At 35.5% G+C, this 15,672-nt stretch overlaps 1 protein-coding gene across 2 annotated transcripts in view; it reads left to right on the top strand.

The window, feature by feature from the left end:
- CPNE8 (copine 8) overlaps window positions 1-15,672 on the top strand; it is a 236,060-nt gene that overhangs the window by 100,514 nt on the left and 119,874 nt on the right. For both annotated transcript variants that reach the window (XM_077170498.1, XM_077170499.1), the window contains exon 6: window positions 1,157-1,233. In XM_077170498.1, coding sequence (XP_077026613.1) covers window positions 1,157-1,233 — 77 coding nt within the window. The remainder of the gene's footprint in view (window positions 1-1,156; window positions 1,234-15,672) is intronic.

The raw sequence follows: 15,672 nt of genomic DNA, 5'->3' as shown, positions 1-15,672 counted from the left end.
AGTCAGTTCTCTGTAGTGCCCATGGAACTTAAGTACAGTGCTTTGCATGCTTAACAAATAGTTTGTTGGCTTTCATTTTATTTAATATAATTAAAATAACCTTTTGTTTGCCATCAGTCCCTTGTCCATCCTTCTTAGGATTTCTTTTGGGATAGTTCACTGCACAATTTAAGGAGCTCTCCCACCTTCTCCGTTAGGACCAGGAAATTCTTTGAAATATATACAGGCTAAACAGAAGGGTGTGTGTCTCTCTGAAAAACACTTCCATGTTTTCTTGACCCTCATATCCAGATGGTGTCTGGGCCCTTACTTAATACCTAAGTGAAGTTGCATTAAATTGTTAGGCAGCATATCAATCTACAGTCTGGGTTAGTCCTAACTCGGCTGTTTATTAACTGTGTGAAACATGGAAAATCAGCTTACTACACTGTTAGTTTCTTTGTGAAATGCAATATTAATAACAGACCTCTCATTTTGCAGGGTTATTCTAAATCTTGAAAATAAGAATCATCTAGTTGAGTGTGAATGAACTTTATTCTTTATTTTAGTATGCCCATTTATAGGCACTTACTCTGTACTAATACTGACTCATGTTATAACTCAGTGAACACCCAAAACAACTCTTATGAGGGAGGTATTAATATAAGTTAGAATAAGAAAGATTTAGAGTACTTACCTTAAAGTAATTGGTGGTATTGGAATTGATACCTGGTGGTATGGTTGCATAACTCAGCTCTTAGCCACTACATCACCCTGCCTCTATAAGGAATCCTGGTGTCATTAGTCACAGCTGTGGTGTGCTCTGACAATTTGTCTCTTCTGCCAGTGGTGTTTAGTAGTTGTAGAGACATCCAAATTCAAGCCAATTGTGAGTCCAAAAACATGGAACTTTTTCCATTTTTACTTTAGTTTAAAAGATAAAAAAAAAAAAAGAAATGCAGTGTCTGAAAATTCAGAACAAACCAGCCCTGCATTTAAAAGCACAAAAGGCTGTGTAAATTTATGGGAAAATGAATATATATTGAGTTTATTTTATTTTTGGTCATCAGAAAATTCAGTATTCAGCAACAAAAATATTGCAAATGTAATGTACAAAGTATATAGTTGTAAACATAGTTTGAGAACTTATGAGCTTTAATCCTTTTATCTATTTTAGGACTTTCTGGGACAAGTGTTTTGTACGTTGGGGGAGATTGTTGGTTCACAGGGAAGTCGCCTGGAAAAGCCAATAGTGTAAGTATTTTTTAATTCAGATGATGAAATGTTGACACCAGTCAGTTTCTATTTTGGAATTCATCAATCCATGGTCACAGACTAAAAGTGGTTTTAAAATCTTATTCAAGTTTGTTCTTCCAACAAATAGTTTTGACATGTCTGGTAAGGGTGGATTATATTTCAGTTGTTATATGCCATATTAAGAGATGTTCAGAACATGAAATGAACAAATTTAAATGAGGAAATGTGTTGTTTTATTTTTTTTCGCCAATTCTTAGATTTAGTACTTTTTGAAAAAAGAGATTTTATTCTTTTGGATCAGGATCTGTATTGTAGCTGCACCTTTTATACATGCATTTAATGCATTTTTGGTGATTGAAATTTTAATGTTTTTCACCTTCACCTTCAATTCTAAAGCCATGCTCTCTTTTCATATCAATTTCATGAAATGATCCTATTTTCTCTAGTCTGAAATAAGGCAAAACACAAACCCTAGAATTTTTTTCCCTATGTTTTTCCTCTTTCCTTTCTTCTTCCCTCTCCCTCATCTTGCTGGATTATTTAACTTTTTAAAAAATTAGAAGAACTAGGAAGATGAATAATGCAAATGGTTAGTTACCACAATGTCAAAAGGTTTGGGAAATTTTGCAGTCTGTTTCCTCTGTAATCTTTTTAAAATCTCAAATTCACAAAATAAATACCTTGAAATTCACCTTGAAATCTGTTCAGCTCTGAACAAATTTGGTCAAGGTATCATTCTCAGATTTCCTGTATCCAGACTTGAAACTTAAAGTATGTTTAATACTACCTCTTCAGGCTAATATATCTATGAATTCTAACTTATTTTATTTAACTTGATTTTCTTTAAAAAGTTTTACTGAGTGTTAATTTTAGAAAAGAATGTATGATTTATTTTCCCATAACTATATATATATAGGATATGATAGCCTATAGTATATATGATTCAAGTATACTTATGCTCACCTTAATAAATATTAAGTAATCTGTAAAGCAGATACTAACAAGTGTTTATGGTTTTTATTGCATTTTCTAGTCTAGTGACTTAGGCTTACCACAATTTTTGGGAGATCACTAAATCTGTCTTTTTTTGTTGTGGTTAAAAGAAGGATCAGTATACATACAATACCATCTTAAAGATATCTTTAAAAGGAAACAAAAAGTGAAAATTTAGAATTTTCATTCATAGCAACAGAATAGAGATTTCTATGGCCTCAATACCCGTATTTTTGACATTGGTAATTTCACTGAAAATTTTATAGGGTGTTTTTTCTCTAAAAGGAAATCATGTTTCTAATTTCAGAAAACTGTTGAATTGTGTGGAATTTTTCCCAGTGGAAAATCATATTTATACTAGACTTTAAATATGGTAATATATTATGGCAAAATATGCTGCAGTAAATAGAATTAGTGTATGATGCAGTCCTTGTTCAGCTGACTCAACAATTCCCATTAGGCAGGACCAACAAAAACAAAATCATGCTAAGAGGTGAAGATACCTAGGGTAATGGTTGGCAGAATATGCAAATGTTGTGAATATTTGCTGCTATTGAGTCATGGTCACTTTATATAATCAGAAAGGATAAGATGCCCTTTAGATGTTTTCTCAACTCTTGCTGAGGGTGGGGTAGCATAAATGAGGCAAAGCCTTAGAAACTGTTCAGACAATATGTATCTATTGTAACTGTACTCTACCTTGTCTATAAGATGTTTTGTGATTTGTGAAGATTTATTAAATGTGTTGATATTATATTTATCTTGTTGAAAAGTAATTCAGTCAGTTTTCTCAGTATCCATAACTCATTTTTGATGCAGCCCTTGCCCTTTTTGGGGAAGATTATCAGGCAAACAAACATTAGGAAAGGGTTTTTAGAGATGGTCTTACTATTTTGGACCATGGGAAGTTTTTAGGTTTTTTTAAAGAAAGCTTTGCCAGGGAATTGTTAGTACTTAACAGGTAATGAAATGCAGAATGTGACTGGAGCAAAGAGTTTGACTACAAAGGAAAGAAATGAAAACACAAAACTATAGGAATTTCAGAATGGACTCCTGTTAATAGGGAAGAGAAAAGACAGAAGGAAGAGAGGAAAGAGGAAAATCAAATGGGAGAGTAACTGAATGGAATTAGCTTCCTAGTGTCAAGGTATTTTGGCTTTTTTTTTTTTTTAAGCATCTCACAGTATAATCACGTGCTCTCGCCTGAGCAGTTACTCCAACCCAATTGGAAAAAAAAATGTAGTCATCCTTCCTGTTGCTTGAGAAAAGATTTGCTTTTATTAAACCAATAAATTTAGTTTATCAAGCTAAAGTTATGAGAGAGACAAATATCCAGAAGAAGGATAACATGTGGATTGAAAAACAGGTCCTCAGACTTAGTGTGCTGTCCTGGGCTCTTGGAAGTTCATCTGCTTTGAGAGAAGATGCAGCTTCTATGCAAATGGAATTTTTCTCCCTTACCTCAACCTCAAATAAAAAGCGAATAAAGCCATTCACAATTTTTATTTGGAAAAAAAAAAAACACAGCTGGTTTGAGGAAGAGAGTAAAATGCTATTTGCATGGAAGCTTCAAAGTAACCCTTCAGAGCAGCTGTTCCACTCCATCGATTCTTCAAATTCTGCACCCATCCCTACTAATCCCTGCTCAGTGATATCCTTTTCCATGTGCTTTAATTTTTTTCTGAATCGTCTGATGGGCAGATGGTGAGAAGAGATTGGAGGATTAGAAATGTACAGGATATTTCCATGGAGGAGGCAATGGCTTTGGAAGAAATAATGGAGCCAGCGAGAATATTGGAGAAGATGCAAGATGAGGAAAGTGTTTTCTTTTTCACAGGAAGCTCTATGACAAGCACAACTTTTAAAGAATCCATGTTATATCACATAACATATAAAATATTGGAAGATATGAAAGGAATTCATATTAGGGAGATAAGTACATTTAGAGATGTAGTGCTTACATCTGTTCTTTACAGTCTAGTCTTCCTCCCCCACCCCCGACTCCTACCGTAGTTCTGCCTCCAAGAGACCTCCTTTGTGACTCTTCCTGTGTGAGCCTGCCCTGGCCATGTCTTAGCTATCAAGTAAAAGGTAACATTGTAGGATGGTCACTAAACATCCTCCTGGTTTTCATGGCTCATCGCTGAAGATAGAAATAAAATTTGCATACTCTCCTGCTGTAGTCACTACTTTCTGCAGTCTTGTTAAGGGGTTGCATGATTCTGCAATCTGCAGGGATGCAGCGGGGCAGGAGATAATTCACCAATTACCAAATTGACTTACCTTAATAAAAAAAATAATCTTTATGTATCCCAAATATTTACCTGAAATAGCATTATCCAAGTCATTTAGCTCTTATTACTAGTTTAAGATTAGAGATTTATTTTCCAATGAGTTTCCATTTATATCCTAAGTTTTTCAAACTATTCCTTTGTATTCTTTTCTTTAAATGCCCTAGTTTAATTTATTTTTTTTCCTATTAAGTATTCAGAATAATTTGTTCCACCTTCTTGGTTGGCAGTTGTCTATAATATCTCCTGAGAGGTGTTCTTTTTAAATATACGGTATCTATAAGATTTGGGGATTTAATGTTAGAGCTTTAACTCATTTACTTGTAATCCAACTTTTGAAAACAAATTAGGTTCATTGTAAAAAATTTGTTTCTCACCCAGAGCCTCATGCCATATTAAATGATCACAATTCTATGCCTCCTTCAGTTATTTAAAGTAGACTCTTTGTGGGAACTTAGGTGAAGTGTTTTTGAAATTGGTGGTCAAGAATTTTTAATTTACTTTTTTGGGGGGGGCATGTGCAGGCTCCAGGAATCGAACCCAGGTCTCTGGCATGACAGGTGAAAATTCTAACCCTGAGCTACCCTTACCTTGCCTTAATTTACTTTTTTTTTAAATTCAACATAACAGTATACAAACACAAACATTCTTACCATATGATAATTCCATTCTTGATATATAATCAATAATTCACAATATCATCACATACTTGTATCTTCATCATCATGATCATTTCTTAGAGTATTTGTATCAATTCAGAAAAAAATAAAAAGAAAACAGAAAAAAATTCATATATACCATACCCCTTACCCCTTCCTTTCATTGATCACTAGCATTTCGATCTACTAAATTTAACATTTTCCCCCCTATTATTTATTTTTAATCTGTATGTTTTACTCATCTGTCGATAAGGTGGATAAAAGCATCAGACACAAGGTTTTCACAATCGCATAGTCACATTGTGAAAACTCTATCATTATACAGTCATCTTCAAGAAACATGACTACTGGAACACAGCTCTACATTTTCAGGCAGTTCCCTCCAGCCTCTCCATTGCATCTTAACTGGAAAGGTGATGTCTATATAATGCATAAGAATAACCTGTAGGATAGCCTCTTAACTCTGTTTGGAATCTCTCAGCCATTGACATTTTATTTTGTCACATTTCACTCTTCCCCCTTTTGGTGAAGAAGGTTTTCTCAATCCCTTGATGCTGAGTTGCAGCTCATTCTAGGATTTCTGTCCCATCTTGCCAGGAAGGTCCACACCACTGGGAGTCATGTCCCACGTAGAGAGGGGGAGGGCAGTAACTTTGCTTGTCATGTTGGCTGAGAGAGAGGCCACATCTGAGCAACAAAAGAGTTCCTCTGGGGGCGACTTTTAGGCCTAATTTTAAGTAGCCTTAGCCTATCCTTTGTGGGGTTAAGTTTCATATGAACAACCCCCCAAATTGAGGGCTTCACCTATTGCTTTGGTTGTCCCCACTGCTTGTGAGAATATCAAGAATTCTCTACTTGGGGAAGTTGAGTTTTCTCCCTTTCTTGCCATTCCCCCAAGGGGGCTTTGCAAAATACTTTTTTATTCACTGTTCAAATCATCTGGGATTTATCGGGGCATTACTCTGTAGAAACCTACAAAATCTCATGCCCTATTCAAGATTCCATGTACTTATGGTGTTCAATTAAGCTGTTCACATAAGTTATATTAGGAAATGCACTAGTCAAAATATAAATTTTGTACCAAATAAACGTTTTTTTGCTTTAGTCTCACACGTAAGTTAAAGTTTAAAATATGAATTGCCATCTATTTTCAACACCCTGCAATATTGACATTCCTTTGTTCTTCTTCATACAAAACCATTTTTAAATTTGTATGTTTAGTCACTATCATTATACACTCTAGGCATTCTTAGATTATACCATCTCAGTCTTTACCATGTATCTTTCCTTCTGATTTCATATGTGCCCCCAGGCCGCCTCCTTCTTTCATTCTCACATCCAGCTTCATTGTGTTCTAACATTATTGTACCACAATCAGGTGGTATTGTGCTGTCCATTTCTGAATTATTACAATCAGTCCCATTGCAAAATCTGTATCCCTTCAGCTCCAATTACCCAATATTTACCCTGTTTCTATCTCCTGATGACCTCTGTTCTTTAACTGAAATTCTCCAACTTCATTCATTAATGTTAGTTCATATCAGTGAGACCATACAGTATTTGTCCTTTTGTTTCTGGCTAATCTCATTCAGCATAATGTCCTTAAGGTCCATCCATGTTGTTACATACTTCATAACTTTATTCTGTCTTACAGCTGCATAATATTCCATCTTATGTATATACCACAGCTTCAGCTTGTTTATCCACTTTTCTGTGGATGGACATTTTGGCTGTTTCCATCTCTTTGCAGTTTTAGATAATGCTGCTATAAACATTGGTGTATAAGTGTCTGACTGTATCCTTGCCCTCATGTCCTCTGAGTAGATGCCTAGCACTGGTATTGCCGGGTCATATGGCAATTCTATATACTTAGCTGCCTGAGGAACTGCCAAACTGCCTTCCACAGTGGTTGTACCATTTGACATTCCCACCAGAAGTGGACAAGTGTGCCTCTTTCTGCACATCCTCTCCAGCACTTGTCATTTCTGTTTTATTGATTATGGCCATTCTGGTGGGTATGAGATGATATCTCATTGTGGTTTTGATTTGCATTTCCCTAGTAGCCAGGGAAGTTGAGCATCTTTTCTTAATTTACTTTTACTAGCAGTTTAGCATTTTCAAAATTTCCAACAGTTTCTTCTATTGGATTCAAGTTTTGAGCAAACACATTTCTCACATCTTAATTCCATCCTATACTTTTGATCTTTTCCCTGAACCCTCCTAAAATGAGTCTTCTGCTACTTAATTTGTCTGCAGCATTTACTGTGCATTCCTGTGACTCATCAACTCCTCTCTTTAAATTGTCCCATTATTATTTAGCATTATACCCACTCAGCAGTGCGTTTTCTCATGCTGTGAGAATGTATCCAATTTTCTGCATGATGCTGTCAGAAAGTTTTACTTTTTCTATCTTTAGAGATTTCAGTGATGGATTCAGCAAAGCCTTCCAAAATTCTAGAATCAGCATCAGTTTAAGAAAGATTGCCATCTTCTCTGAGAGGAAAGCATTTATTATGTTCATCATGTAATAGACCTATTTGTTCCTATTACTCTCACTCTCACGAGGAGCAGGAACCCCGAGGGTGACTGCACCAGTAGCTCTTTTGCCTAAAGGAGGTTCAGAACAGAACCTGAAGGACTGTGTTCTTTGTAGATGGGCAACAGCGGTTAGGAGATCTGAACAATCAGAAGTGGAGGGATGATAAAGGGACCCAAGATGAATTATGAGTGTCATGACAAGGATGTAGGATATATGGACAGGGATTCAGAGGCTGGTGATAATCGAAAGACTGTTTTGCAGTTGTCTGATGAATACAATAATCCCAGCTCTGAACAGGGTTCAGGGACAGAGTCTGATGGGTGCTGAAGTTCAGCAAGAGAAATGTGGGGATAGGAACAAAGCAGAAAGGAAACTTAAGGCAGAAGACAAGAGAGAATAGGGCTTGAGGGAGAATTGAGACTGAGCCTTAAAAGGATGTCTTAAAGCTGTCACTCAAATGTGGACTTACCTTGAAATCTATGGCAGGCTGTGCCTGCATGTAGAGGTGAGGTGTCATTGTGAAAAGGAAGAAGGGGAGGAGAGCGATAGTATTAGTCTTGAAGGTAAGAAACACAAACTTACTATAAAATATCCTCAATGGGCAGCTTTTTGCACGTGAAAATATAGTCCACTTTGGAGGAAGGTTATCCTTCAAAGTCATCTTGACTTTATTAACTTCCCTGCAAAATATGTTGATATTGCTATACACCCTAATTTACTTAAATGGCAAGAATATTGGGCTAGGAATCAGGAAATGATGTTCTCTGGTCCTATCTCTGCTCTAGCTTGCTATGTAATATTAAATGTTTATGTCTATATTATATTTTTAAATCTTTGGGTCATATTTGTAATATGAAAAATTTGGTTTAGAAATAAATAAATGGCTAATGTAACAAAGTTGTTTAAGAATATTGTTATAAGAAATGATAGTTTTCTGTCATGGAGAACACTAGCATTTAATAAACACTCAAATGGCAATTATTATTACTAATACTATTAAAGATAGCTAATGATGTTTAGGAAAGACCTTTTAAATCACCTAATAAGTTATTACTTTCTCTCTCCCTTCCTCTCTCCTTTCCTTCCTTCCTTTTTTTTCCCCAAGAGAAATGTTTTGCTAGGAATTCAGCTAGCTTAAAGAAAGGGTAATTTAGAATGAAATGTGATTACGTTGATGTAAATTCTTTTATCCAAATGTAAATATTAAAATCTATTTTTTTTTGTTCTCACTATGGAGCTGAACAATCAAATTGGGGAAGTGAGGTAGATTTCTACTTTTAATTAGTTTGGGTTTTATAAGTGTTTTATGTTTTGGAAATGCCCTGTATTTGTAGAGCACTGGATCTATGTTGAAATTTAATTGCAAAAAGTAATCTAGAGCTCAACAGCAATTCAATTTATTTAGGTTCTTTTATTTGCAAAGATCACACAAATTATACACATATTAATAATCTTCATATGATTCAACACATTAAATATTAAACCACTGATTGCATCTAAGGGAGATGTAAAGTGTTTCACAGATATCAGTAAATCATTGAACTGCCTCTGGGAGGAACACTTCTAATTTTCTGATTGAAACAGAAAAATTGTATATTCTTTAAAAGCCAAGAGTAGAGGAAATTTTAGTACATTTCCTCTTGTATCTTGCACAAGAAATTTAATAAATGTTTAGCTGTACCACTTTTTTACACTCATTCATAAATCTGAGCTCATACTCTGGGAGAATCTCCAGGGATGTAATTATTTATCCCAAATAAGCAGACTGTTTACAGCTGCAAGCTCCCACGCTTCTCTGCTCTATTCAGGAATTCCAGGAGTGTCAGCTAAAGTCATATAGATGAACCTCTTCATAATAGAAAGATTTGAGGAGGATATGGTTTGAGAGATATGGATAAGATAATTTTTTTTTAAATAGCCCATAATGTCGTTGTTAGAGATAAGCCTCAGAGTGGTTGGTCTGCTGTTCTGGCTTGATTTGGCATTTCCCTTCTTGACTAAGGCTGGGGAAGAAGTATCTAATTTAAACATACCAGTATCAGAAATTTTGAAAAAAGGCAAAATCGTTTTGTGTTCATACTTACTATATAGACCAGATAATTTACTGACAGGGTTTGCCGGCTGTTCTGACAGATAAACACTGTCTGAGTGTGGTAGAAGTCTTAAGCATCCTTTAAAAAAAAAAAATTGATTTAAGTCAACAAATCTTTACTAGGGGAAACATTATAAACCCGGTATTCTTAGGCTCTAGGTATGCTATGAAGAAAAAGGAGAGTCATTCCTGACTTTACAGAGTTTACCATCTTGTGGAGGAGATAGCTGTTAAATGCATAATCACATAAATGCAGTTAGAAATTGATATAAACCCTCTGAAAATTAGCATATTGGCTTAGACCAGAATATGTTGGCCATGTTTATTATTTTTAATTTTTTCATAAATGCATGAGTTCTATTCAGAGATCAGTTCATTTCTGTGTAAAGAATGGTTATGGGTGGGTAGTAGAAAAAGCAGTAAGATGATTACTGCTGACAGAATGAAATCCAGAAGTGACAGTAGTTTGACTACGAAGATGATGAAAAGTTGGCAGATTTAAGATTACTCTGGAGGTTGATTTCACAAAGATTGTTGATAGATTGATTGATAGTCTGGATTGAGGAATGAAATTTCAAGAGCGACTTCATAGTTCTTACCTGAGTCACTGGGTAGATGGATGTGTCTGAATGCCCAGGAGAAAATCAGGCATTCTGATTTTCAGGCATACCCGAACGGTTCTGTAAATTTCAGGAGTGGCTGGGTCATTTCATCCTTGTGTTGTAGATGGTTGTTTTCAACCAGAGTGTAAACTTTTGGAAGACTTTTCTATTTGTATTTGCTCAAACCTCATTGGGTTGTGTTGAAAAACTGATGGAAACATCATTACTGAAGGAAACACATGATAAGAAATGATCTGTGATGTTTTGGAGAGCAGGTTCTAACTTAAATAACCATTCCTAGGTTCAATTAGTTTTAGCCACAGACTGGTTTCCAAAGGGTTACCATTTTTATAGACAGTATTGAAAAATCATATTGGGATAAACTATTCCAGAAGAAGAATACCCTCTTCAAGAGTGAAATTCATTGCTCTCTTTTTCTTTTTCTCCTCTTGTACATTGCATAATTTAGTACTTCTGGTGTACAACATTCTGGCTAGGAATATTAGTGCTGTATTAAGCAAGCCAATAGACAAAGACCTTTATGGGCCAGTCTTGGAACATAAACATCATTCCCATCAGTGTTTGAGTTCTAACCCACTGATGAAATTAATGCTTGGAGCAAACATCTCGGACTCTGTCCTGTAGTTTCATTCACTTGGTTCTGAGTCATCAACGCAGGTAAAAGGAGTAATACATTGTTCTTTTAAAATAATACTAGTGGGTGGGCCACGGTGGCTCACCAGGCAGAGTTCTCACCTACCATGCTGGAGACCCGGGTTCGATTCCCAGTGTCTGCCCTTGCCAGGAAAAAAGAGAGAGAGAGAGAGAGAAAGGAAAAAAAAAAAATACTAGTGCCTAGCTTGATTGAGTTCTTACAGTGTGCCAGCCATTTTTTTCTACCTGATTTACACATACTAACTTCTTTAATCCTTACAGCCCCATTATGAAGTGTGGGTATTGCTGTTATCCCCATTCATCAGAGGAGGGAACTGAGGCAAAGACTCTGGAGAGACCAAGATTCGTATAGCAATTGTGTGGTTTCCAAGTCCCTGTGCTTAACTACAGTACATATTGCCTTCAGCAACTGAATATGTTCATACATAGCGTGAAAAAAAATAAAGTTTTAAAATTCTGATTCACTTTAGTAATTCAGAGTGATTAAATGAAGAGTCAGGTACGTTTCTGGATGGTGGGAAGAGACTTCAAGGGACACACCCTTTCTGGTCATTTCAAGGACAATCTTCCTTCCCATTGCTTTTTGCCAACACAGCCCTTCCTCAAGCAGTCTGATGCCCCACCTTTTCCTGAGGTAGATGGTGCCTTCTCCTGCAGGAGTTTCTGCATCTTGCTTTTTTCTTGGGTCTTGAAGATTCAGCTACCACAGGCTACTGGAGCCTTTCAAAGGATGTGCAGTGATATTCTTCTCTTCCCTGTGATTACTGAGAGAGGATAGCAGTAACCCTATATGTGATGGGAAATCTGGCTCGCCAGTGCCAGCTAGTCTTCCTCCAGGGGCTTGTATCTGTTCCTTCCGTGGTTACCTATGGTAAAAATACTCTTTTAGCATTAACTTTCTCAGAGCCCAAACAATCTAAATATAGGAAGACTATTAGAAGGAATTTTTAAAAATGAATCTGATTTTGGAAAGACTTTTTAAAAAATTGCATCAATTTTTTTCCTAATCTTCAGGAAAGTCATTGTTTTGAAGCCACAATAGGGAGACAAACTGTAGTTTCTCGTTCTTCCTGGCCCTTCTTTGTGCTTGATAATGAAGTATAATTTGCTCCGTCTCTAACATTACTGAGCTTTCTACAGTTTTTTCCCCTTTCAAAGTCCCTGACTGCATGGCTTGTGTATTCTTTGTAGGGTGGAAATGAGAAAGATTAGAAATACTGTTAATGTCTTTATTCATTAAAAAAATAAAGCCTTTCTGAATATTTCGCCTTGATTGACTGTGGTGCCACTATAGGTTCAGGTGGACTCTAGCAGTGCATCAGACTGTCTGAGAATAAACTCCAGTGAGTGAAAGTATCTCAGTAATCTGTGCAACTCACTGTCTGCTTTGATAAAAGAATTGATTGGACCCTTCCAGTTATCATGGAGTTAGAGCAATTGGATCTCAACACTTTCTCAGCTTGAGTTAACTCTGATAAAAGCCTCTAAATAGTAGAAAGTTTAGCAAACTGACACTTCCAAACACATACAGATTCCAGCGTATATTTGTAGTCATTTGTATGAATATATTTAGTAGTTTTTAAAATAAACTTAGCATCTCCAGTTAACTGTGAATTATCTTCTCCTAGCATTGTAATGAAGGGACTTCACCCCTTTGTTTTGTGCTATTTTTATATGTTTCTTTGTTTAAATTATTTATTGTCCTTTCTTATGTAGGTCTGCTTAAAAACCATCAAAGGAATCTCCAGTAGATGTTCCTGATTCATTCTTATTAATTCTTCTGTGAACCACAACACATGCAAGTTCCACAGTATGCTGGAGCAAAAACACCTGAGCAGCCTTATAAAATTCAATCAAGAGGCTGAATACTAACTTCCCCCCCTTTCTTTATATAACAATTGTGAAAAGGCTAAAAAGGAAAACACTTATCACCAGTATTGCAAGACCTGTTGTTGTGCCTTGCAGATAGTAAGAATTGAATAAATGTTTATTGAACTGAATTTTCCAGCATAATAGACACAATTATATGCTTCTTTTCTGTTAAATACATTAAATGTCTCTCTTGTACATTTTAGCTTTGCACTTTAATTTCCTAGGATTTTGAAGACTATTTTTAGATGGCAATATTTTTGCTACATATGAATCTTACCACATAATGAATGCAAAGCATATTTTTGGTCTTAATAGTAACCTAATTGATCTGTAGATAGCTGGATAGATCTAGCATATCTCAAATGCAGTAATTTCTTTAAATTTTTTTTATATGTATGGCATTTAAGAGCTAGAGTGACACTATTCTGTTCAATATTTTCTTCTAAATAAAATCTCCATCTTCAGAGATTGAGCAATTTATTTTGTTTTTGTTACTGAAAGACTGTGAATCAAGCCAGTTGATTGTGTTCATAAAACTCTGTACCACAATGATAACCACTTGCTTTCCTTTTAATTTCAACATTTACATTCTAACTATAAAACGAGATCATTTTTAATTTAGTTACAATGTTAAAAAATTACAGAGTAACAGATGGATTTCTTGATGAGCACAGTATTTAACATTTTAAACAAAAGTTGCGGTTTCAGTTTGCTAGCACATGACATTTTAACAGTGAATTTATTTCATTTTGTGATAACTGATTGATTAAAATCCTAGAGATGACATTTTGCATATAATTTAGGAATTAAACATACTGCATAGAAAGGTAAATGCATCATCTTTAAATGGAAACAATCATTAGTTTAGAAAAACTGTACTTAGATGGATTTTTTATTTTTGCCTTTAGAAATGACCTATTTTCTTCATGTAATTATATCTCAAAAGAAAATTAATATTCTATAAGTTGGTAGACTGATTGTCACTTGAATGTTATTATTAGAATTTTAAATTATTGAGCTATTTAAATGGCTGTGTTTTTTTTATTTGTTTAATGAAAGGCTTTGGATATGGTATGGTTAAATGTTTGGCAGGCTTACAATTTATGCTTCTTGGCAGTAAGTTGCTGTGGGTGATCGCTACATTTTCCAATTCAGCTGTCACCTCTATGGTATCAATGCTCCTATCTTACGATAGCCAGAATTCTTTCCTTGGATCTAGATCTGTGGACACAACTGCTACTGAACATAGATGTCCCAAAGAAACCTGGAACGGATATACCTCGGAAGTGGATTTATGATTTATACTATCAAACTCTTCCTCTGTTCTCTCACTGTGATAGCTTCGTTAGACAGTTTCCTATGTAGGATAGCTGAGTCACATTACACTCCTCCTCTCACTTTCCTTCCTTTCCCATTTAGTAACCAAGTTCTCCAGATTCCCTTCCAGGTCTTTGTGAAGTGATGCTTCTCACTTAAATACTTGACCCTCCCAACTGGCTGTGCTGTTGAGTCTCATCTGCCTCAGTCCAGTCTGCTTGCATCTCCTATGGTCTTTCTAGGATCTGATCTAAAATTTACTCTCCCTTTCCTTGTTTTAAATCCTCTAATTCTTTCCCTTAACATTTAAAGAAATTTAAAGGCCTTATCATAGTATGTGAGACCTATCAGGTGTTCCCTGATATTTCCAAACACAAAACCTCGGAAATACTCGTATTTCCTTCAGTGGTCCACAGTACCATGACACCAACTGATTGATCCCTTTGTCTGGAATGCATTTTTGTGCATTGTCCCACTGCCAATTTCTACCCCCGTTTTTAGATTCAGGTCCTGTCACTTTCTATGTTAATCTCCTTTGGCTCTGCTGCACTAGGGTTGGGGCCCGATTTTGTGTGTGCTTTTAGCACCTTTATCTTACTTTCCTTGTAACACTCCTGGCTCTGTGTTTGCCTTTCTTCCTTCCCGCTGTGCTTCCTTACGCCAGGGGCTGTGTATTCTTCAACTTTGTGTTGTCACTGCCTGGCAGAATGCCTACAATGGGGTAGGCACTCAAAATATGTTCTTTGGAATTATTAGAGTCTAGAAACATAGAGAATGCTAGTTGCCATGCCTTGCATGTTAGTAGATAACTCAATAAATTTTTGCTTCATGCATAAGCGAATTAATTATATTCTGGTTAAACTGCAATTCTGTCAATTAAATTTTCTTTACTATTTGGACCTACAAATAAATATGAAATATAAAGTTTAATTTTCATTATGTATTTCATTATTATTTCACAGTCAAGAAGCCAACCTCATTATCACTTACATGTTATTACTACCGTAAGACCAAGAAATAAGATCATCTCACAATTCATTTTTGGATTAAAAAAGTGTTGATATAATGATGCTAAGAAGGAAAGACAGTAGTTTCATATTCTTATGTTCCTTAATGTTGATGAGTAACAAATGAATTTTTAAAGTTTACTTCAGCATCACATGCTTTGCACGTCCCTGCAGGGACACATTTAAGTCCAGTATTCATATGACTTATTTCCTTCATTATCTCTAAGTTATATTTTTCCTCACAATTCAAGTATAAATAGAACTCTCATATATTAATTATTTAAATGTCAAATTTGATTACATTATAAATAAACACTTCATTGTGCCACTGGAAAGCTTTGGGAATTACATTAACTTTTTTTTTTTTTTAGTATTATTACATTTTCCCT

This window comes from Tamandua tetradactyla, chromosome 7 (assembly GCF_023851605.1).
Source record: "Tamandua tetradactyla isolate mTamTet1 chromosome 7, mTamTet1.pri, whole genome shotgun sequence".
NCBI classification, from domain to species: Eukaryota; Metazoa; Chordata; class Mammalia; order Pilosa; family Myrmecophagidae; genus Tamandua; species Tamandua tetradactyla.
Note: the sequence above shows the minus strand (reverse complement) of the source record. Positions and strands in the feature narration are given on the sequence as shown.